General features: G+C 44.0%; 1 protein-coding gene across 4 annotated transcripts in view; it reads right to left on the bottom strand.

The window, feature by feature from the left end:
• Positions 1–17,142: 17,142 nt before the first annotated feature.
• Positions 17,143–24,992, bottom strand: part of LOC110497479 (uncharacterized) — a 46,212-nt gene continuing 38,362 nt past the window's right edge. For all 4 annotated transcript variants that reach the window (XR_016488891.1, XR_005037681.2, XM_036954469.2 and 1 more), the window contains one exon: positions 17,143–18,637. Coding sequence is in view for 2 of the 4 variants with exons in the window: in XM_036954469.2 (XP_036810364.1) it covers positions 18,512–18,637 (126 nt within the window). In the remaining 2 variants the exon portion in view is untranslated. The remainder of the gene's footprint in view (positions 18,638–24,992) is intronic.

Raw genomic sequence — 24,992 nt, 5'->3', positions numbered from 1 at the left:
AGTTCATGGGGGTTGCCTAATCACACATATAAAGTTTTGGAAAGATCTGACTTTTTTAACCCTTCGAAACAGCCCCTGAGACACCAATTATGGCACTTCCGGTTGGCACAGGAAGCTATAAATCAACACATATCCTCATTGGGGTATGTTTTTACAGAATCCTGAGTTTTAAGTCTTTACGTTAAGAATTGACTGATTTACACAGGGTTGAATGCACTATGTCTATCAAACTGCAGGCAGGGTATGGATATACACTTTTAGGGTGATTTTAACCACTTCCGGTTGGTCCAGGGAGCTTAGAATCAACACAGGTAGACCTCATAGTGGCCTGATGGACTGTTACCGAAGACAGGTTCATACGGCATTCATAACCCATATAGGCTTCAGGTTGAATTTAGGGGTGCAGGCAATGTATTCCTATGGGGAGAGATGTCAATGCAAACTATTTGATGTAAACACCTTCTTTTAACTGTTAAGGGTTAATGCCACACGGTCAAGGTTAGGCTTGCACGGATCGGGAGGACTTTAGGAACGTACCTGAGGTCGAATTGTGCTTCTCACCCTAACGGTTCTTTCACTGTCACCCAAAAGCAAATGACATTGTGGGGCAGGCTTCATTTTGGGCCTTCTTTTTTTCAAGGTCACTGCACTCAGAGCGAGCTACGGTCAAGCGGGGAGTCTCGTTGAACTCGGCACAGTCTGGAGACTATGGTGATGCCATTTTTTGTGTTGATTTCAGAATGCCATTTGGGTGATGGTCCCTCTCCGTTTAAACATATTGCAAATGTACAAAAGTCAACTAGCAAGTCAGTGTCCATCAGTCAATTAGATGTCATTATGACACCAAACTGATATCAATTGACACCAAACCCACTTTTTCCTACTCATTTAGAAGCCAACTATCGCATATGTCAGAGCAGGCCCATAATTCACAGCGCCTTCAGTTTAAAACATAATAAAAACGTAAAACACATAGTTACGTTCTAGCTGCGGGTCCAGTTCGGACATTATGTGTAGTCCTATGTGAGGCGACCCCGAATCCCGAGCTTCGGCTCGCTAGGTCCTTCGGTGCCCGAGCAAAACCCTAATTGGTGCTGAAAATCCACTTTTTTACATGCCTTGCTACGGGGTCCTTGAATGAGCTATCGGACAGAAACGTTGGGGTCCGTCTCTATGGGCCGGGCCGGTTTTAATGCACCTAGCCTTGCGTCTCTGAGACTTTTCTAAATGTCGTCATTTTCGTAATGGTCAAAATGAATTGAAGTCATTGCAAATGTACGAGGCTGTTTCTCGTCCGATAACCTCATAGAGCCACCTAACTCACCACGCACTATCGACCTGAGGTCTAGAACAGGTTCCTAAAGTTTCAGAACTCTAGGTCTGACGGTTCTTTTTTAGCTCGAACAAAGCTAACTATTGCAGCCACTGTCTGTCTCTACGCACCCCAATACGTCCCTCCTTCCAAGTTGTGTGTGTGTGTGATTTAGTTTTCCTTTGAAATGTTATGGGAAAAATGACTGATTTACAGTTCATGGGGGTTGGCTAATCACACATTTGAAGTTTTGGAAAGATCTGACTTTTTTAACCCTTCGAAACAGCCCCTGAGACACCAATTATGGCACTTCTGGTTGGCACAGGAAGCTATGAATCAACACATATCCTCATTGGGGTATGTTTTTACAGAATCCTGAGTTTTAAGTCTTTACGTTAAGAATTGACTGATTTACACAGGGTTGAATGCACTATGTCTATCAAACTGCAGGCAGGGTATGGATATACACTTTTAGGGTGATTTTAACCACTTCCGGTTGGTCCAGGGAGCTTAGAATCAACACAGGTAGACCTCATAGTGGCCTGATGGACTGTTACCGAAGACAGGTTCATACGGCATTCATAACCCATATAGGCTTCAGGTTGAATTTAGGGGTGCAGGCAATGTATTCCTATGGGGAGAGATGTCAATGCAAACTATTTGATGTAAACACCTTATTTTAACTGTTAAGGGTTAATGCCACACGGTCAAGGTTAGGCTTGCACGGATCGGGAGGACTTTAGGAACGTACCTGAGGTCGAATTGTGCTTCTCACCCTAACGGTTCTTTCACTGTCACCCAAAAGCAAATGACATTGTGGGGCAGGCTTCATTTTGGGCCTTCTTTTTTTCAAGGTCACTGCACTCAGAGCGAGCTACGGTCAAGCGGGGAGTCTCGTTGAACTCGGCACAGTCTGGAGACTATGGTGATGCCATTTTTTGTGTTGATTTCAGAATGCCATTTGGGTGATGGTCCCTCTCCGTTTAAACATATTGCAAATGTACAAAAGTCAACTAGCAAGTCAGTGTCCATCAGTCAATTAGATGTCATTATGACACCAAACTGATATCAATTGACACCAAACCCACTTTTTCCTACTCATTTAGAAGCCAACTATCGCATATGTCAGAGCAGGCCCATAATTCACAGCGCCTTCAGTTTAAAACATAATAAAAACGTAAAACACATAGTTACGTTCTAGCTGCGGGTCCAGTTCGGACATTATGTGTAGTCCTATGTGAGGCGACCCCGAATCCCGAGCTTCGGCTCGCTAGGTCCTTCGGTGCCCGAGCAAAACCCTAATTGGTGCTGAAAATCCACTTTTTTACATGCCTTGCTACGGGGTCCTTGAATGAGCTATCGGACAGAAACGTTGGGGTCCGTCTCTATGGGCCGGGCCGGTTTTAATGCACCTAGCCTTGCGTCTCTGAGACTTTTCTAAATGTCGTCATTTTCGTAATGGTCAAAATGAATTGAAGTCATTGCAAATGTACGAGGCTGTTTCTCGTCCGATAACCTCATAGAGCCACCTAACTCACCACGCACTATCGACCTGAGGTCTAGAACAGGTTCCTAAAGTTTCGGAACTCTAGGTCTGACGGTTCTTTTTTAGCTCGAACAAAGCTAACTATTGCAGCCACTGTCTGTCTCTACGCACCCCAATATGTCCCTCCTTCCAAGTTGTGTGTGTGTGTGATTTAGTTTTCCTTTGAAATGTTATGGGAAAAATGACTGATTTACAGTTCATGGGGGTTGGCTAATCACACATATGAAGTTTTGGAAAGATCTGACTTTTTTAACCCTTCGAAACAGCCCCTGAGACACCAATTATGGCACTTCTGGTTGGCACAGGAAGCTATAAATCAACACATATCCTCATTGGGGTATGTTTTTACAGAATCCTGAGTTTTAAGTCTTTACGTTAAGAATTGACTGATTTACACAGGGTTGAATGCACTATGTCTATCAAACTGCAGGCAGGGTATGGATATACACTTTTAGGGTGATTTTAACCACTTCCGGTTGGTCCAGGGAGCTTAGAATCAACACAGGTAGACCTCATAGTGGCCTGATGGACTGTTACCGAAGACAGGTTCATACGGCATTCATAACCCATATAGGCTTCAGGTTGAATTTAGGGGTGCAGGCAATGTATTCCTATGGGGAGAGATGTCAATGCAAACTATTTGATGTAAACACCTTCTTTTAAATGTTAAGGGTTAATGCCACACGGTCAAGGTTTGCACTGATCGGGAGGACCTTAGGAACGTACCTGAGGTCGAATTGTGCTTCTCACCCTAACGGTTCTTTCACTGTCACCCAAAAGCAAATGACATTGTGGGGCAGGCTTCATTTTGGGCCTTCTTTTTTTCAAGGTCACTGCACTCAGAGCGAGCTACGGTCAAGCGGGGAGTCTCGTTGAACTCGGCACAGTCTGGAGACTATGGCGATGCCATTTTTTGTGTTGATTTCAGAATGCCATTTGGGTGATGGTCTCTCTCCGTTTAAACATATTGCAAATGTACAAAAGTCAACTAGCAAGTCAGTGTCCATCAGTCAATTAGATGTCATTATGACACCAAACTGATATCAATTGACACCAAACCCACTTGTTCCTACTCATTTAGAAGCCAACTATCGCATATGTCAGAGCAGGCCCATAATTCACAGCGCCTTCAGTTTAAAACATAATAAAAACGTAAAACACATAGTTACGTTCTAGCTGCGGGTCCAGTTCGGACATTATGTGTAGTCCTATGTGAGGCGACCCCGAATCCCGAGTTTCGGCTCGATAGGTCCTTCGGTGCCCGAGCAAAACCCTAATTGGTGCTGAAAATCCACTTTTTTACATGCCTTGCTACGGGGTCCTTGAATGAGCTATCGGACAGAAACGTTGGGGTCCGTCTCTATGGGCCGGGCCGGTTTCAATGCACCTAGCCTTGCGTCTCTGAGACTTTTCTAAATGTCGTCATTTTCGTAATGGTCAAAATTAATTGAAGTCATTGCAAATGTACGAGGCTGTTTCTCGGTCCGAGAACCTAATAGAGCCACCTAACTCACCACACACTATCGACCTGAGGTCTAGAACAGGTTTCTAAAGTTTCGGAACTCTAGGTCTGACGGTTCTTTTTTAGCTCGAACAAAGCTAACTATTGCAGCCACTGTCTGTCTCTACGCACCCCAATATGTCCCTCCTTCCAAGTTGTGTGTGTGTGTGATTTAGTTTTCCTTTGAAATTTTATGGGAAAAATGACTGATTTACAGTTCATGGGGGTTGCCTAATCACACATATAAAGTTTTGGAAAGATCTGACTTTTTTAACCCTTCGAAACAGCCCCTGAGACACCAATTATGGCACTTCCGGTTGGCACAGGAAGCTATAAATCAACACATATCCTCATTGGGGTATGTTTTTACAGAATCCTGAGTTTTAAGTCTTTACGTTAAGAATTGACTGATTTACACAGGGTTGAATGCACTATGTCTATCAAACTGCAGGTAGGGTATGGATATACACTTTTAGGGTGATTTTAACCACTTCCGGTTGGTCCAGGGAGCTTAGAATCAACACAGGTAGACCTCATAGTGGCCTGATGGACTGTTACCGAAGACAGGTTCATACGGCATTCATAACCCATATAGGTTTCAGGTTGAATTTAGGGGTGCAGGCAATGTATTCCTATGGGGAGAGGTGTCAATGCAAACTATTTGATGTAAACACCTTCTTTTAACTGTTAAGGGTTAATGCCACACGGTCAAGGTTAGGCTTGCACGGATCGGGAGGACTTTAGGAACGTACCTGAGGTCGAATTGTGCTTCTCACCCTAACGGTTCTTTCACTGTCACCCAAAAGCAAATGACATTGTGGGGCAGGCTTCATTTTGGGCCTTCTTTTTTTCAAGGTCACTGCGCTCAGAGCGAGCTACGGTCAAGCGGGGAGTCTCGTTGAACTCGGCACAGTCTGGAGACTATGGTGATGCCATTTTTTGTGTTGATTTCAGAATGCCATTTGGGTGATGGTCTCTCTCCGTTTAAACATATTGCAAATGTACAAAAGTCAACTAGCAAGTCAGTGTCCATCAGTCAATTAGATGTCATTATGACACCAAACTGATATCAATTGACACCAAACCCACTTGTTCCTACTCATTTAGAAGCCAACTATCGCATATGTCAGAGCAGGCCCATAATTCACAGCGCCTTCAGTTTAAAACATAATAAAAACGTAAAACACATAGTTACGTTCTAGCTGCGGGTCCAGTTCGGACATTATGTGTAGTCCTATGTGAGGCGACCCCGAATCCCGAGTTTCGGCTCGATAGGTCCTTCGGTGCCCGAGCAAAACCCTAATTGGTGCTGAAAATCCACTTTTTTACATGCCTTGCTACGGGGTCCTTGAATGAGCTATCGGACAGAAACGTTGGGGTCCGTCTCTATGGGCCGGGCCGGTTTTAATGCACCTAGCCTTGCGTCTCTGAGACTTTTCTAAATGTTGTCATTTTCGTAATGGTCAAAATGAATTGAAGTCATTGCAAATGTACGAGGCTGTTTCTCGTCCGATAACCTCATAGAGCCACCTAACTCACCACGCACTATCGACCTGAGGTCTAGAACAGGTTCCTAAAGTTTCGGAACTCTAGGTCTGACGGTTCTTTTTTAGCTCGAACAAAGCTAACTATTGCAGCCACTGTCTGTCTCTACGCACCCCAATATGTCCCTCCTTCCAAGTTGTGTGTGTGTGTGATTTAGTTTTCCTTTGAAATGTTATGGGAAAAATGACTGATTTACAGTTCATGGGGGTTGGCTAATCACACATATGAAGTTTTGGAAAGATCTGACTTTTTTAACCCTTCGAAACAGCCCCTGAGACACCAATTATGGCACTTCTGGTTGGCACAGGAAGCTATAAATCAACACATATCCTCATTGGGGTATGTTTTTACAGAATCCTGAGTTTTAAGTCTTTACGTTAAGAATTGACTGATTTACACAGGGTTGAATGCACTATGTCTATCAAACTGCAGGCAGGGTATGGATATACACTTTTAGGGTGATTTTAACCACTTCCGGTTGGTCCAGGGAGCTTAGAATCAACACAGGTAGACCTCATAGTGGCCTGATGGACTGTTACCGAAGACAGGTTCATACGGCATTCATAACCCATATAGGCTTCAGGTTGAATTTAGGGGTGCAGGCAATGTATTCCTATGGGGAGAGATGTCAATGCAAACTATTTGATGTAAACACCTTCTTTTAAATGTTAAGGGTTAATGCCACACGGTCAAGGTTTGCACTGATCGGGAGGACCTTAGGAACGTACCTGAGGTCGAATTGTGCTTCTCACCCTAACGGTTCTTTCACTGTCACCCAAAAGCAAATGACATTGTGGGGCAGGCTTCATTTTGGGCCTTCTTTTTTTCAAGGTCACTGCACTCAGAGCGAGCTACGGTCAAGCGGGGAGTCTCGTTGAACTCGGCACAGTCTGGAGACTATGGCGATGCCATTTTTTGTGTTGATTTCAGAATGCCATTTGGGTGATGGTCTCTCTCCGTTTAAACATATTGCAAATGTACAAAAGTCAACTAGCAAGTCAGTGTCCATCCGTCAATTAGATGTCATTATGACACCAAACTGATATCAATTGACACCAAACCCACTTGTTCCTACTCATTTAGAAGCCAACTATCGCATATGTCAGAGCAGGCCCATAATTCACAGCGCCTTCAGTTTAAAACATAATAAAAACGTAAAACACATAGTTACGTTCTAGCTGCGGGTCCAGTTCGGACATTATGTGTAGTCCTATGTGAGGCGACCCCGAATCCCGAGTTTCGGCTTGATAGGTCCTTCGGTGCCCGAGCAAAACCCTAATTGGTGCTGAAAATCCACTTTTTTACATGCCTTGCTACGGGGTCCTTGAATGAGCTATCGGACAGAAACGTTGGGGTCCGTCTCTATGGGCCGGGCCGGTTTCAATGCACCTAGCCTTGCGTCTCTGAGACTTTTCTAAATGTCGTCATTTTCGTAATGGTCAAAATTAATTGAAGTCATTGCAAATGTACGAGGCTGTTTCTCGGTCCGAGAACCTAATAGAGCCACCTAACTCACCACACACTATCGACCTGAGGTCTAGAACAGGTTTCTAAAGTTTCGGAACTCTAGGTCTGACGGTTCTTTTTTAGCTCGAACAAAGCTAACTATTGCAGCCACTGTCTGTCTCTACGCACCCCAATATGTCCCTCCTTCCAAGTTGTGTGTGTGTGTGATTTAGTTTTCCTTTGAAATTTTATGGGAAAAATGACTGATTTACAGTTCATGGGGGTTGCCTAATCACACATATAAAGTTTTGGAAAGATCTGACTTTTTTAACCCTTCGAAACAGCCCCTGAGACACCAATTATGGCACTTCCGGTTGGCACAGGAAGCTATAAATCAACACATATCCTCATTGGGGTATGTTTTTACAGAATCCTGAGTTTTAAGTCTTTACGTTAAGAATTGACTGATTTACACAGGGTTGAATGCACTATGTCTATCAAACTGCAGGTAGGGTATGGATATACACTTTTAGGGTGATTTTAACCACTTCCGGTTGGTCCAGGGAGCTTAGAATCAACACAGGTAGACCTCATAGTGGCCTGATGGACTGTTACCGAAGACAGGTTCATACGGCATTCATAACCCATATAGGTTTCAGGTTGAATTTAGGGGTGCAGGCAATGTATTCCTATGGGGAGAGGTGTCAATGCAAACTATTTGATGTAAACACCTTCTTTTAACTGTTAAGGGTTAATGCCACACGGTCAAGGTTAGGCTTGCACGGATCGGGAGGACTTTAGGAACGTACCTGAGGTCGAATTGTGCTTCTCACCCTAACGGTTCTTTCACTGTCACCCAAAAGCAAATGACATTGTGGGGCAGGCTTCATTTTGGGCCTTCTTTTTTTCAAGGTCACTGCGCTCAGAGCGAGCTACGGTCAAGCGGGGAGTCTCGTTGAACTCGGCACAGTCTGGAGACTATGGTGATGCCATTTTTTGTGTTGATTTCAGAATGCCATTTGGGTGATGGTCTCTCTCCGTTTAAACATATTGCAAATGTACAAAAGTCAACTAGCAAGTCAGTGTCCATCAGTCAATTAGATGTCATTATGACACCAAACTGATATCAATTGACACCAAACCCACTTGTTCCTACTCATTTAGAAGCCAACTATCGCATATGTCAGAGCAGGCCCATAATTCACAGCGCCTTCAGTTTAAAACATAATAAAAACGTAAAACACATAGTTACGTTCTAGCTGCGGGTCCAGTTCGGACATTATGTGTAGTCCTATGTGAGGCGACCCCGAATCCCGAGTTTCGGCTCGATAGGTCCTTCGGTGCCCGAGCAAAACCCTAATTGGTGCTGAAAATCCACTTTTTTACATGCCTTGCTACGGGGTCCTTGAATGAGCTATCGGACAGAAACGTTGGGGTCCGTCTCTATGGGCCGGGCCGGTTTCAATGCACCTAGCCTTGCGTCTCTGAGACTTTTCTAAATGTCGTCATTTTCGTAATGGTCAAAATTAATTGAAGTCATTGCAAATGTACGAGGCTGTTTCTCGGTCCGAGAACCTAATAGAGCCACCTAACTCACCACACACTATCGACCTGAGGTCTAGAACAGGTTTCTAAAGTTTCGGAACTCTAGGTCTGACGGTTCTTTTTTAGCTCGAACAAAGCTAACTATTGCAGCCACTGTCTGTCTCTACGCACCCCAATATGTCCCTCCTTCCAAGTTGTGTGTGTGTGTGATTTAGTTTTCCTTTGAAATTTTATGGGAAAAATGATTGATTTACAGTTCATGGGGGTTGCCTAATCACACACATAAAGTTTTGGAAAGATCTGACTTTTTTAACCCTTCGAAACAGCCCCTGAGACACCAATTATGGCACTTCCGGTTGGCACAGGAAGCTATAAATCAACACATATCCTCATTGGGGTATGTTTTTACAGAATCCTGAGTTTTAAGTCTTTACGTTAAGAATTGACTGATTTACACAGGGTTGAATGCACTATGTCTATCAAACTGCAGGCAGGGTATGGATATACACTTTTAGGGTGATTTTAACCACTTCCGGTTGGTCCAGGGAGCTTAGAATCAACACAGGTAGACCTCATAGTGGCCTGATGGACTGTTACCGAAGACAGGTTCATACGGCATTCATAACCCATATAGGTTTCAGGTTGAATTTAGGGGTGCAGGCAATGTATTCCTATGGGGAGAGGTGTCAATGCAAACTATTTGATGTAAACACCTTCTTTTAACTGTTAAGGGTTAATGCCACACGGTCAAGGTTAGGCTTGCACGGATCGGGAGGACTTTAGGAACGTACCTGAGGTCGAATTGTGCTTCTCACCCTAACGGTTCTTTCACTGTTTTAGATTAACTAACTTCTTAGTAATGACTCGGGACGTCGGTTTTGATACGAAAGCTTATTTTAGTAAGAATACTTGTTTACGTTACATTTAACAACATTTGTTTTGGTACAGAGCAATGCAGGTAAGATGCTATTGGAAAGTCAGCCACAATCACAAGCACCTGCACATAATTGGCGCGTTATCACTCATTCCTCTCGCAAGGCATTCTGGGACTTGCAGTCAAAAAGCGTAATTCAACACAACCCAATACAATTACATATGCAAATAAATCTAAAGAAATATCTTTAGATACAGCTCAAAGAATAAACTTAAACATTAACTCTGTAACACATTAAAGTTACAACATCCTCCCCCCCCGATGAACAATTGTGTTCATCTAGATCTCTAGGCAGTATATCAACTGAATAGGTCTCCTCAACAAAGTCCCTGAAGCAGTACGAACTGAACATGATCTAACTAAGCCATCTCGGCCTGGAAACAGTTCCTCAATCTTTCCTAGTTTCCAGGTTTGTCTGGGTAGGTTATCTTCTCCAATGAGTACAACGTCACCCGCTTTCAGTGGGGTGGGCTGTGGTGTGTCACAGCGGTGTGCTGACTTTAGATGCAGCAAGTAGTTCCTTCGCCAACTGTTCCAGAAACTGGTCACAAGTCTCTGCCTGTACTTCCATCAGCGTGTCATTTCCCCCTTGTTTAACGTTGGGTGCTGAGTGTCAGCTGGAAATGGCTTTGGAGGCAAAGAGGTTAGTATTTTACCCACCAGGAAGTGTGCTGGGGTCAGGGGTTGTGGTTCATCCACCTCATTGTGCACGAAGGTCAGAGGCCTAGAATTTAGGATAGCTTCAACCTCTGTCAGGACTGTGCATATCTCTTCAAAATTAAGTGAAGCTCTCCCAAGAACCTTTCGCAGGCATGTTTTTACTGACCTGACGAGTCTTTCCCAGAATCCGCCCCACCAGGCTGCTCGCTCTGCGATGAACCTCCAGGTGATGCCCCTTTCTGAGAAGAACGCCAAGAGTTGGGGCTCTTCGATTGCCTTCCACAGCTCTTTCAAGTCCTGATCAGCTCTCTTGAACGTTTTTGCATTGTCTGAGTAGATTACCTTGCATAATCCTCTCCTTGAGATTAATATTTTTAGAGCTAACAAGAATGTCTCTGTTGACTGATCTGAGACCAGTTCCAAATGCACTGCTCTGGTTACAGCACAAGCGAACAGTGCAATGTATTACTTCACAGAACCATTTTCTTTCACATAGAGCGGTCCTGCAAAATCCACACCTGTGACTTCGAATGGTGGCGATTCAGTTATTCTGTCTTTTGGTAAAGGCGCAGTGACCTGCTGTCCGGCCCTTGCCTTGAATCTCTTGCACACTATACATCTTGCCACTGTGCTCTTGACTAGCTGCCTAGCACTCAAGATCCAGTATCGCTCTCTGATTTGTACTAGAGTGTCTCTTGCTCCAGAATGCATCACCTTCTCATGGTGGTACTGTATCAGCATTTCTGAGTATCTGGACTTATTGGGCAGAACCCATGGGTGCTGCTCTCTGAATGTGAAGTTGGACTGTTGCAGTCTTCCTCCTACACTGAGTAGTTCGTGTTCGTCCAGGAAAGGTTTCAGTTCTCTGATTTTACAGTCATTGTTTAGGCTTTTTCCTGCCTTCAGTAGTTTGATCTCCTGTCCGAAACTCTGTCGTTGTGTTACCTTAATCCAGTACTTTTCTGCATCGAACAGTTCGTCAGCAGTCAGTTCACCTTGCATCTTTATGGTTGTACGAGCATTGGCTATGAATCTCTTTATCCAGGCGGTGACTCTGAACACTCTTTTCAGTTTGCTGTACCTTTCAAGCTCCAACACAGGTTCAGTGCTGTCTGTGCTGTTTGCTGCGAGTTGTACAGTAACCTGGCAACTGGACTTGAGTTCTATATTCACCTCATCCGGAACCTTGTTATCATCAGTCTCTTCGGACTGATGGGATGATGTCAGAATTCTGGGTCCATTCCACCATAGCTCGCTCTGTGTCAAGTTTCGAACAGTTTGTCCTCTTGTAGGGAGGTCAGCTGGATTAGTTTTCCCTTCAATATGTGACCATGACTCTGGATTGGTCAAGGACTGGATCTCCGTCACTCTGTTCGCAACAAACTGTTTCCATTTCTGAGCTGAGCTGCAAATCCAATGCAGCACGATCATCGAGTCTGTCCACATTTTGATCTGGTTTTCTTCCATTTTCAGTGTGGTCATCAAGTTGTTTGCTAGTCTCGCTCCAATCACAGCTCCCATGAGCTCCAGGCGTGGCAGCGTCATTTTCTTAAGTGGGGCTACCCTGGACTTGGATGCGACTAGACTTGTTGTTTCCCTGTCTTGTGACTCACCTTGCAAGTAAGCTACTGCACTGTAAGCCCTTTCACTTGCATCACAGAACACGTGTAGTTTCAGGGTGTGGTTATTCTGTGGCCGCATGTCTGTTCTGTACCACCTTGGTATGGTGAGCTGGTGTAACTGGGGTAGTTCTGAACACCACTGTTGCCATTCTCGTGTCAGATCAGGTGGTAATTCTTCGTCCCAGCTGAGTCCCCTCTCCCACATTTCCTGGAACATGCACTTGATCCTGATGGTGAAGGGAGTTAAGAAACCAAGAGGGTCGAAGATACGTGCAGACGACTGCAGAACACTTCTCTTTGCGTTTTCCTTTTGCTTTAGAATGCTCAGTAGCGGCCTGAGGTCAAACACAAAGTCATCCGTTTCCGGCCTCCATACTAAACCTAAAACCTTCAGCACTACTCCTTGTGTTTGTAACGTCAACGGGTGGTCAGTTGTCGTACTCTCCTCCCATTTTGTTTTCAATTCAGGAGAATTGGTCATCCACTTGCAGAGGTCCATGCCTGCAATCGACAGCATTCGCTTTGCAGTTGTTGTCACAAGGTAAGCCTCTTCAACATTGCGTGAACTTGCAATGAAGTCATCTACGTGGAGTGACTCTCTCAGTATCTCTACAACTTCTGGTTGTTCTGTTTCATATTGTTTCAGGTGCTTCCTGATTGTAGCTGCCAGCAAAAATGGACTTGGGGAAGCTCCAAATACCACTCTTTTCATCCTCAGCACACGCAGCTCCTCCTCATTTTCTCCCCTTGGTGGGCCAGTGAGCCATAGAAATCTCACGGCGTCTCTGTCTCTCTCTGCTAGGGATATATGCAGGAAAGCTTTCTTGATGTCTGCCATGAATGCGATCTCATGTAGTCTGAACTTTATCAGAACGCTGAGCAGATCCGGATTCAGGTTCGGTCCTGTGAGTAGACAGTCATTGAGAGATGGACAGCCATCTTCATGGGACGAGGCATCAAACACCACTCTCAGTTTTGTTGTCACCTTATCTTCTCGGAGTACTGCATGGTGAGGTAAGTAGTATTTTACGTTGTCTGCACTTGATGCGTTGTCCTTGGGCACGTCCTCTGCCATATCTTGTTGTAAGTAGTCTTCTACTTCATTGTATCTGCTGTACAACGTCACATCCTTCTTCAGTCTTTTCTTCAGACCTTCAAACCGTTTCTTGACGATTCTATAGTTGTTTTGGAGTTCTGGCATTTCTCGTTTCCATGGCAACTTCACGTGGTATCGCCCATCTTTGAAGGTGGTTGTTTCCTCAAACCTTTGTAGAGCCTCGGTTTCCTCTGGGTTCTGTGTTTTCTCGCTTAGAATACCCAGAGACTCAAGCTCCCAGAATGCATGCAGTTGCTTGGAGACTAATGTGTCTTCATCAAGTGGGATGAACATGCAAGTTGCCTCGGCGACACTTGACATGGACACGGGTCCCTGCACCGACCATCCAAAGGTGCTCTCTAAAGCAACTAGCGTCTCGTCAGTCAGTCGCTCCACTCTGCCTGATACTATCTGCCAGTAGTAGTCTGCTCCTATCAGGACAGAGAGTTCAGGATCATTGTCATCTCCTGGAAAGTCTGCGAGCTGCAGTCCCCTTTTACTGAGCTCATGCTGAATCCGTTCACCAGGAGCCTTCATCACAGCTGTGCACACTTGTGGGGTTTCAATTGCCTCTATCTCTATTCTCTGCTGTTTGTCCCAGACATTCTCCAAGATGACTTTCACTGTGTTGCGTTGGGATGTTGCTGGGGCAGAGGAGCCAAACGTGTGAAGAGTGAGTGCCTCTTGTCTGATTACTGGTAGCTTCAAGCCCTTCACAAGGTTTTCATGTATGAAGCTTCTCTGACTGCCTCCATCTAGTAAGCAACGAGCTATCTTCCTGCCCGATGGGCCTTCTACCCATGCCTTTGCCGTTTGTAGCAACACAGTGTTCTGTCCATCTGGTTTCATCTTCACTGAATGGGGAATAACTGAGGAAACAACAGCATCTACAGAAACAGTAGGGGGTTGCACCTCACTCCTCTTACTGGTACAAACCGCAAAGTGATGTCTGCTTCCACATGTTGCACATGACACATCTTTGACTTTACAGAATTTTGCTATGTGTCTCTGTCCTAAACATACAAAGCATCTTCCCATGTTCTTTAGTTTCTCTTTGCGTGTAGCAATATTGTAGTCAGGGCAGTTTTCTGATTTGTGGTCTGCACTGTCACAAAATAGACACGTTTGCTGTTCCTTCTGGCTGGCTGTATGCAGTGCTGCAGCAGAGGGCATGTTGGGTCTTTTTGGTTTCATTTCATTGGAGAAGCATGACTTGTTCCATGGTTTGCTCTCTTTCTGTTGGTTGTATGATCTTGTCATTGGTAGCGCTCTCTCCCTGCTCTGAACCTCTTTCTGTAGGAAACTGATAATCTCAGACACTTTCCATTCATCATCTACTCCCCTCTGACGACTATAGTCAAGAGCTATGTCCTCTGGAATCATCTGCAGTAAGATTGGGAATAGTAGGCTTCCATAGGATTCTGACACTACACCCAGTGATTCCAGGCTCCTAATCTGAATTTCACATTCATCATATAGCTGCCTCAATGCATTTAGATCAGAGGATTTCTTCACAGGTGTGAGATTCAGCAGCTTTGACATATGATCACTAATCACAAGATCTTTCCTTCCAAATCTGCTCTTGAGTAGAGTGATTGCATTATCATAGTTACTGTCTGTTAACATCAGTCCTGCTACTGCCTTTGCAGCTGGTCCAGTGAGATATGTTTTCAGATAGGTAAACTTCTCTTTTTTACACAGTGAATCATTGTTGTGAATAGCAGTCTCATATTGGCTCCAAAACTCCTGCCACATACTGACATCTCCATAGAATTTCTCAATAATCAACTTCGGTAGCCTTACTGATTTTCTCTGTGATATGTTTGAGTTAGCGTCACTCACCCGGGCTGGTAGTGGATTGACGTCCTGTTTCTTCGTTATCACTCTTTGTGCACGGCTCTTCAGCATGATAATGCATTCTTTGTAATCCTCCGTGCATGCAATCTCTGCCTCCAATCCGTCCAATGGCGTTAACTGTTCAATTCCACGATCGAGTTCAAACAAACTGTCCTCCTTAGCTGATAGCAATTCCAACAATGTACTCAAGTGATCGGTATCCGGATTTGACTGGGATATTTCCAAGTCAATCTGATTCAAAATCCGTGTTGTTGCGCCTCGAATGGTACCCCGCTTTCGTCTCATTCTTTCTGCTTCATGCCGCCGTTCCTCCTCAGCCATTTCAGCCACTTCTTCGTCGCAGCTCATATCCCGGGTTTCGGCACCAAATTTTAGATGAACTAACTTCTTAGTAATGACTCGGGACGTCGGTTTTGATACGAAAGCTTATTTTAGTAAGAATACTTGTTTACATTACATTTAACAACAATTGTTTTGGTACAGAGCAATGCAGGTAAGATGCTATCGGAAAGTCAGCCACAATCACAAGCACCTGCACATAATTGGCGCGTTATCACTCATTCCTCTCGCAAGGCATTCTGGGACTTGCAGTCAAAAAGCGTAATTCAACACAACCCAATACAATTACATATGCAAATAAATCTAAAGAAATATCTTTAGATACAGCTCAAAGAATAAACTTAAACATTAACTCTGTAACACATTAAAGTTACAACACACTGTCACCCAAAAGCAAATGACATTGTGGGGCAGGCTTCATTTTGGGCCTTCTTTTTTTCAAGGTCACTGCACTCAGAGCGAGCTACGGTCAAGCGGGGCGTCTCATTGAACTCGGCACAGTCTGGAGACTATGGTGATGCCATTTTTTGTGTTGATTTCAGAATGCCATTTTGGTGATGGTCCCTCTCCGTTTAAACATATTGCAAATGTACAAAAGTCAACTAGCAAGTCAGTGTCCATCAGTCAATTAGATGTCATTATGACACCAAACTGATACCAATTGACACCAAACCCACTTTTTCCAACTCATTTAGAAGCCAACTATCACATGTGCCAGAGCAGGCCCATAATTCACAGCGCCTTCAGTTTAAAACATAATAAAAACGTAAAACACATAGTTACGTTCTAGCTGCGGGTCCAGTTCGGACATTATGTGTAGGCCTATGTGAGGCGTCCCCGAATCCCGAGTTTCGGCTCGATAGGTCCTTCGGTGCCCGAGCAAAACCCTAATTGGTGCTGAAAATCCACGTTTTTCCATGCCTTGCTACGGGGTCCTTGAATGAGCTATCGGACAGAAACGTTGGGGTCCGTCTCTATGGGCCGAGACGGTTTCAATGCACCTAGCCTTGCGTCTCTGAGACTTTTCTAAATGTCGTCATTTTTTTTTTGTTGCCCCACTGTATAGCATTTACATAAGTATTCAGACCCTTTATTCAGTACTTTGTTGAAGCACCTTTGGCAACGATTACAACCTCGAGTCTTCTTGGGGTATGATGCTACAAGCTTGGTACACCTGTATTTGGGGAGTTTCTCCCATTCATCTGCAGATCCTCTCAAGCTCTGTCAGGTTGGAGGGGAGTGTCCCTGCACAGCTATTTTCAGGTCTCTCCAGAGTCTTGGCTGTGTGCTTAGAGTCATTGTCTCTTTTGTAAGGTGAACCTTTGCCCCAAGTCTGAGGTCCTGAGCAGGTTTTCATCAAGGGTCTCTCTGTATATTTCTCCGTTCATCTTTCCTTCGTTCCTGACTAGTCTCCCCACAGCATGACGCTGCCACCACCATGCTTCACCATAGGGATAAAAATGGACCAGTCCATAAAGGCCTTATTGGTGGGGTGTTGCAGAGATGGTTGTCCTTCTGCAAGGTTCTCCCATCTACACAGAGGAGCACTGTCAGCGATCGTAGGGTTATTTTTGCTTTGTCATTATGGTGTATTGTGTGTAGATGAGGGAACATTTTGAATGCATTTTAGAAAACAGCTGTAACAATGTGGAAAATGGGAAGGAGTCTAAATAATTTCCAAATGCACTGTATATTGTATATTGACGCAAATGTAGAAATGTAAAAATAAAAATCACTCCTAAGAATCAAGAGGCCCAGGGCGTTTATTTGTTCAGAAGTAATGCGAGGGACACAGAAACATCACAGCAGTCACTTTAGAAGAGCTTGGTTACGGTGACAACACTGTTTTGAGCTCAACATGTCCATCACGGTATACATTCATATGCATAAATAGGTTGTCATGTCACTTGAGAAAAGGTTTTTCATATCTGTCCTCTGATTACCCTAGCATAACGACTCTACAGTTGACTACTTTCAGTTTTACATTCAATCCATCAGGAATGTCATTCAGAAGCATAATGTTGGTTGTCTCATACAAGAAAAGAAGGTATGGGTTAGAAATCTCATGTCATTCTAGTAGATTTCTTATACTTCCCTTAAATGCTTACATACTGTTCTTTTCTACACCTCAGCACAGTGAAATGCATGCAGGAAAAGAGGACAATGGTTTTCCTCTACAGTGAAAATCAAACTCAGACAGGTTGAAGCAAAAAAAAATGTTTTAAGTGTTTTAAGGTTAACGCAAACTACGATCATACATGCCGTAGTAGCTTATTACCTGGACAATTCAAATAACATCCACAAAATAGTAATGCAGACAGACCTACTTTACTTTCAAATGACTGCATGTGTCAGGGATGCCCTCTGTCACCACAACCTATTCATGTGTATTAGGACAGATTGTCAGGCCAGTTTCCCTCTAACTGGTTGATACACACAAAGAAATCGACTCTACATGTATTGTGCAGTGTACAGCTTGCAATGTATCAAGAACCCCTCTGTTAATGAGTGGTCCTAATGAGCTTTTTCCAGTCTAGACAATGAACCTGTCTTGAGTTTGATTGACCCTTGATTGTCATCAAGATGCATTTTATATTCACAAGAGAACTGTATCGGAGTAGTCTGAACGCTTTCCAATGCTTGTGTTGTCCTTTGAAAATATATTTGATAGTGAAGTCCATTTTCTGAACAGACATCCAAAAGACAGCTGTTAATGTATGAAATATCTGAAGTGTCCTTGGAACTAAGAGCTTGAGTGAAGCGGTGTATTTTCAAAGAGACTTCTATTGCAGCCTTATCATTCCCCAGTACATACAATCTGCATGTCTCACATCATCATTCAATATCAGGGTTAAGATCACCCCATTCTTGGTGTATTAGATGCTTGTGTTTGTTGAGCAGTTGTCCGAGCAAGAGCATGACTTGACAGAGTGGGATTACCTGAGAGTACAATATTGACCTTTCAAACATTGGCTTTGTCAAATTATCCTATCGGCCATTATTACTCATTATTTAGCACAGTCTCATCTTCAAAGCTGAGACAAGTTATAGCCTGGGGGTCTCCTATACGGTCAATAAGTGTGTGGGGGGTCTGTTGGTGTTATCCCCTCACACACATGGGCGGTCTTCGGACGGAGTCAGTGGACTGCAAGGAGGGACCGTGCTGAGGGACCGGAAGGCAAAAATGGAGGGATCGTAGGCATACCTGGGTAGAGGGCGAGTGCCAGTCAAGTTCTGTGGACAGAAAAAGAGACAGTATGGTTAACCAAAGGAAGGAATAGTTAGTGTTTTGGCTAATCTGTTTTTTAATCCTCTATGATTCTGGGTAGATGGAAAGAGCAGGGCTTACCCTGCTTCCCTAGGCATTAGTTAGTGGTAATATACTGGTCAGCCACCCCTACTGTAGCTAGGTCAGAGTTAGAGGCTAATGTGATGCTAGCTGGTGCCCTCTTTAAAGAGCTAAGATTCACAGTAGGCAGAAGATAACTATTTATGGGATGGAGCCCTTTCATTCAACTAGTCTGGATGGGGTAGAAACTAAGGCAACCATTTACACCGAGTTGTCCCTATGCCACGGAGATACCCTGGAACGACTTTGGTAATCATTCCATTGCATCCAGAATAACTGCAGATAGGGTACATAAAGCAATAATTGAAACTCAATTTCTCACTAAATTCTGCTTCAACTGAGCTTAGAACAATTACTTTAGTGACTTTGAATAGTGACGCCAAGAACTGAAACATTCCTGTTAAGTATATCTGATATTTCTGCAAGTGAATGACAAATGTAACCAAAACCACAGACATGCAGGAAGAGAACTGAATGGAAAAGTATGATATTTCATTTCTACATTTTCAGTGAGACTTTATATTCATAACAGGGCTAGTGACATAACACTCTTCCACTGCATACTGTACAGAGCCCTGGGCAGGACTCTCACTCTTCTCTGTTGTGAAGGACTGCAGGGTATGTCTAAAATTAGCCCAAGTCGTTTTCCCCTCGACAGGAAATTGCTTTGTGTAATTTGGCAGTGAGGCAGCACTTTCTCCGGCCTACTCAGGGGGGTAGTGGAAGTTCTAGGGTGAAAGATTGACCTACAGTATCACAAGGCCCCACACACTGTAATCAGGAACTGGCCTCCGTGGATAGAGGGCAAACAGAGTAAAATGAGAGAGTCTGGGGTTTGTGCAATTCATTCTATCATTTCATCATCCTCCTGCCTCTCTTTTAATCCCTCTCTCAACCTGAACCCATTTCTCCACCCCACCAAACATCCCTTCAGTATCATATTTCTCTGCCTTCTCCATCACCTCAATATACTGTACATGCTGTTACTGTAATGTGCTGACTTCCACATCAAGTGTAAAGTGCATTAAAAGTTAAACAAAGCTCTGCTCTACAATTCATTTGGGTAAGTTTTTCTGACCAGCAGCTCTAATAAGATGTAATTTGTCTCCTCTTCACTCCCGTATCCTGACCTGAGCCTGGATCAAAGCACACTAATACTGCCAGCTAGCACGATAACACTAACTTTAAATGGACACATTGAGGTGCTGCCAGTCTCACGCCTCTTAACAGGAGTCTTTCATCCAGCTCTGCATCCCTCTGTCTCGAACTTGCTCTTCCACTCACAATCCCCCCCTCTCTCTTCCACCTCCTCTTCGGGGGCTGAAACCAGACACTGCTCTTGGCGGCTACATCCCTGAGAAAGAGCTCTCTCCACCTCCTCCTACTCTCTCCCACCCCAGAGTTGAAGTTTCAGGAGTAGGGGAGAGTGGGGTAAATTGAGGTGAAGGGTTAGTTAAGCCAACCCTTGTTACTAGGAAAGCATAAACAAAATGGAGTCTGAAGGAAGAAACCACATGGAAAAAGTGGTAAACAAGTTGTCCAAAAAACAGACTTTCACAAAGTCAGAAGTCTAAACCAAAGTAGATTGTTGTAAGATTGTTTTGTTCATCAGTTGGTGTCTTAACAAGCTTCAAAATGAAATCCTAAACCTAGCATGAAAGTGCATCGTTGTAGTTGTGTCGGCTAATAGTCAAATTGTTTGCCTTGGGGTAAGTTGAGCCAATGGCCACCATACCCAATACAAATGATTACATAAATCAGTTTTTGTGATAATATGCATAGTATTTTTGCAATAGCTCATGCATTTGAACTCAAGATTTTTATGTTACAGACAATTGTTACATCATGCCCCGTATTTTATTTTATTTATCCGTTATTTTAGCAGGTAAGTAGACTGACAACACGTTCTCATTTGCAGCAACATCCTGGGGAATAGTTACAGGGGAGAGGAGGGGGATTAAATTAGGCAATTGTAAACTGGGGATTATTAGGTGACTGATGGTTTGAGGGCCAGATTGGGTATTTAGCCAGGACACCGGGGTTACTCTTACGATAAGTGCCACGGGATCTTTAATGACCTCAGAGAGTCAGGACACTCGTTTAACATCCCATCCAAAAGATGGCACCCTACACAGGGCAGTGTCCCCAATCACTGCCCTGGGGCAATGGGATATATATATTTTTTTAGACCAGAGGAAAGAGTGCCTCCTACTGGCCCTCCAACACCACTTCCAGCAGCATCTGGTCTCCTATCCAGGAACTGACCAGAACCAACCCTGCTTAGTATCAGAAGCAAGCCAGCAGTGGTATGCAGGGTGGTATGCTGCTGGCTTATTGAAACGTAAAACAATCATGGGTCTAGCTCCCCTTGAGGTTCTTGAGAGTCCATTTGAGCAGCAGCAAGGGATGAAAAAATGATACTGACGAGGTACATTGACAAAAAAGAAAATGAACATGTACAGTGCATCCGGAAAGTATTCTGACCCCTGGACTTTTTCCACATTTTGATATGTTGTAGTCTCATTCTAAAATGGACAAAAACAATCTACACACAATACCCCATAATGACAAAGCAAAAACAGGTTTTTAGACCCTTTATTCAGGACTGTTGAAGTACCTTTGGCAGCGAAAACAGTCTCGAGTCTTCTTGGGTATGACGCTTCAAGCTTGGCACACCTGTATTTGGGGAGTTTCTCCCATTCTTCTCTGCAGATCCTCTCAAGCTCTCTCAGGTTGGATGGGCAATGTTGCTGCACAGCTATTTTCAGGTTTCTCCAGAGAAAGTGAACCATCGCCCCAGTCTGAGGTCCTGAGCAGATTTTCATCAAGCATCTCTGGTTCATCTTTCCCTCGATCCTGACTAGTCTCCCAGTCCCTGCAGCTCAAAAACATCCCCACTGCATGATGCTGCCAACACCATGCTTCACCGTAGGGATGGTGCCAGGTTTCCTCCAGACGTGATGTTTGGCATTCAGGCCAAAGAGATCAATCTTGGTTTCATCAAACCAGACAATCTTGTTTCTCATGGTCTGAGAGTCTTTAGTTGCCTTTTGGCAAACTCCAAGCGGGCTGTCATGTGCTTTTTACTGAGGAGTGGCTTCCGTCTGGCCACTATCATAAAGGCTTGATTGGTGGGGTGCTGCAGAGATGGTAGTCCTTTTGGAAGGTTCTCCCATCTCCACAGAAGAACTCTGGCTCGGTCAGAGTGACCATCAGGTTCTTGGTCACCTCACCGGCCTTCCTCCCCCGATTGCTCAGTTTGGCCGGGCTGCCAGCTCTAGGAAGAGTCTTGGTGGTTCTAAACTTCTTTGGAGGCCACTATGTTCTTGGGGACCTTCAATGCGGCAGAATATTTTTGGTACTCTTCCTCAGATCTGTGAATGGACACAATCCTGTCACGGAGTTCTACAGACAATTCCTTCGACCTCATGTCTTGGTTTTTGCTCTGACTTGAACGGTCAACTGTGGGACCTTATATAGACAGGTGTGTGTGCCTTTCAAATCATGGCAATCAATTGAATTTACCACAGGTGGACTCCAATCAAGTTGCAGAAACATCAAGGACAATCAATCGAAACAGGATGCACCTGAGCTTAATTTCGAGTCTCATAGTAAGGGGTCTGAATACTTAAAAAAAAAAATGTAATAGTAAATAAAAAATCTTAACCCATTTTCACTTAATGTGGTATTGTGTGTAGATTGCATGAAATAATTTTTTCCCCTCATTTTAGAATAAGGCTGTAAACGTAACAAAATGTGGAAAAAAGTCAAGGGGTCTGAATACTTTCCGAATGCACTGTACCTGTGCAAAAGAGAGGCTCTGATGACATGGAGTCTGAGCTTGCTAAACATATTAAGAATCACACGAACCAGTTTCATGGACTTAGGCAACATCTCTGCATTTGAGGCTGCTATGAATTGGCATATCCCTGTCCCAGACAACTGGTCAAGAAATGAAGGGTACGTCTCAACAGAGATCTATATCTGCGTGAAGGAATACATTTAAGATATACAATATACCACACCCCCATTCCATGAATCAGAGGAGACTGGTGGCAGGAGCTATAGAACGGGCTCGTTGTAATGGTTCCTCCCACCAGCCTCCTCTGCCACGAACAAAACCTTTTACCTACCATCACCCAGTTATCTCAAGACTGCTCAAATTACCCTGTCCCTATACTGACCCCATACCTGGGGTAAGTTTTGCCAAGAGACCACTTTTTTTGGGACAAGACATGTTTTGTTTACATTAATTCTTATTATTTCCAGGGATACACAGCATCCTGAAATCTAGTGTCTCTCCTGGTTCCATGCCAGGAAAGAGAGAGAGAATTAGGTTAATGGAGAAAAAAGGAGGGCGAAAGAGCAAGAGAGAAAGACAGAGGCAGGGAGAAAGGGAGAAGAGACGTGCAGGGGGAGTTAAAGGGGAGAGTAGCAAGGAGTGCGAGCACGGGGAGGAGGGAGGGTGAGAGAGAGTGGTGAAGAGGAAGAACATAAGTAACAAGAGGTGGAGAGAGAAAGAAAGCATCGTGCATCCCCAAAATCGCTCCAAAGATCTATACTGTACTAGAAAATGCTGTGTCTGGAAAATAACCATTACCAAGAGTCATCATTAACAACAAAAACAACAATGAGAGGAGGAGATCATGAATGGAAGGTGAATGGAAAGTGACCTCATCCCTGGTGATACACCACAGGGTAACCACAGACACTCCTCCATCTCTCCTCTTCTTCTACCACTTTGAAAGATGAGCTTCAATTATTTATTTCAGTCAGAGCTTAGACACAGCAAAAGTAGCGTTCAACCACATAGAAAGGGTTAGCCTATGAGTGCAAAATTGTAACCCGAGTGTGTCTGTGCTGACACTAATGGTGTGTCATAAACGTGTGTTTGCAATCCCCACAGAGAATCCAGTCACTTTCCCGCCACACTCTATGCATCCTTCTGGACTGTGCTGGTTTGTGCCAAAATGCCCATGTGCCATTGACTCAACTCGAGCTGCCTAGCCTGCCTCCCCCCACCACTTACACAACCCGTGGCCCACACACACTTACCCTGCTGGTGACACATGGCGCTCCAAAAACACCCTAGAGTAGTCTCAGCACTGAGATAATTTTTAGTGCTAGTGTATGTAGCTTGCATCTTCGCTGAGCCATTGCAATTTAATATCCTTTAACTAGTGTCACTTGCCTTAAATAAACCCTTGGTTCAGAAATAAACAATGCCCAGTGATGACAGTATATAGTAATTTCGGACCTAAAGGGAAGTCAATTGTAAGTTTTAAGCTGTGATGAAAGGATAATTGCTTGCTGTTTAATATAGAGTTTCTGCTTTCTTGTTAGAGTAGACATAGTGGCTGTAGCAGAGGGTCATAGAAACCAGTGCCGGTTAACATTTAAAAAAGCTCACAGCGTGAAATAGCTCACAATCAATGATTATGATTGACTGTGATCTTTTTCACACTTATAACAAAATTACACCGACACTTGTCGGGTAACTTTAGCAACTGGGTGGAATGGCGAGATTTAGCCATTTGTGTGTTAACATTGCGATTGCTGCAAGCCTGTTAGCTTGTTGTGAACACTCCTGTGTAGATGGCTGCGCTAGTTTGGATGTCTCGTCTCACCCTCCCTCCCTCTTGAATTAGCGAGCTAGCGTAATAAGTTGTCAGCTGGTTGATTTGGCTTGTTCTCAGGTGTGCAGTTGTATCTTGCTTGTTTAGCTAAATGAACAAATGTAAAGCTCTTTTTCAGACAAAGTATAAACAACTTTCACCTAGCTTGCTAGTAATGCTTATTTCATTAATTAAATGTTAGCTATGCTAATATAATGATCCTAGCTAGTCATAGTTGTCAGTGGGAGATTTCCTAAAATGAAGACACTTTTTAGGTTTATAGCCAGCTAATACACCTCCAGAAACCCTACACAAGGCAGGATTGCTGGTCAGCTAAATATCATCGTTGCATCTACCAACTAGCAGCTAGGTACTGTGTCAATGTAAAGCCATTCCTAAAATGCTCCCTCCACCAGTCCTAAATCACTCTCTCCCCCTTGGTCCTATCCCCTCGATGTTTGCAGATCTGTAGGGTCTTGGCAGGTAGGCTATAAGCACTGCAATTATGGATCTCACACCTTACAGAGCTACAGAAACAAATGGTTAGGGCCAAGGGGAGGGGTAGGAAGCGATTTGGACATAAGTGTTGAGACTCTACCAATCACACTAAGTTACACTGAGTTAC

The sequence above is a fragment of the Oncorhynchus mykiss genome, chromosome 19, assembly GCF_057628025.1.
Source record: "Oncorhynchus mykiss isolate SJ-2025 chromosome 19, ASM5762802v1, whole genome shotgun sequence".
Taxonomy (NCBI): domain Eukaryota; kingdom Metazoa; phylum Chordata; class Actinopteri; order Salmoniformes; family Salmonidae; genus Oncorhynchus; species Oncorhynchus mykiss.
This window is presented reverse-complemented; position numbering and strand designations above follow the sequence as displayed.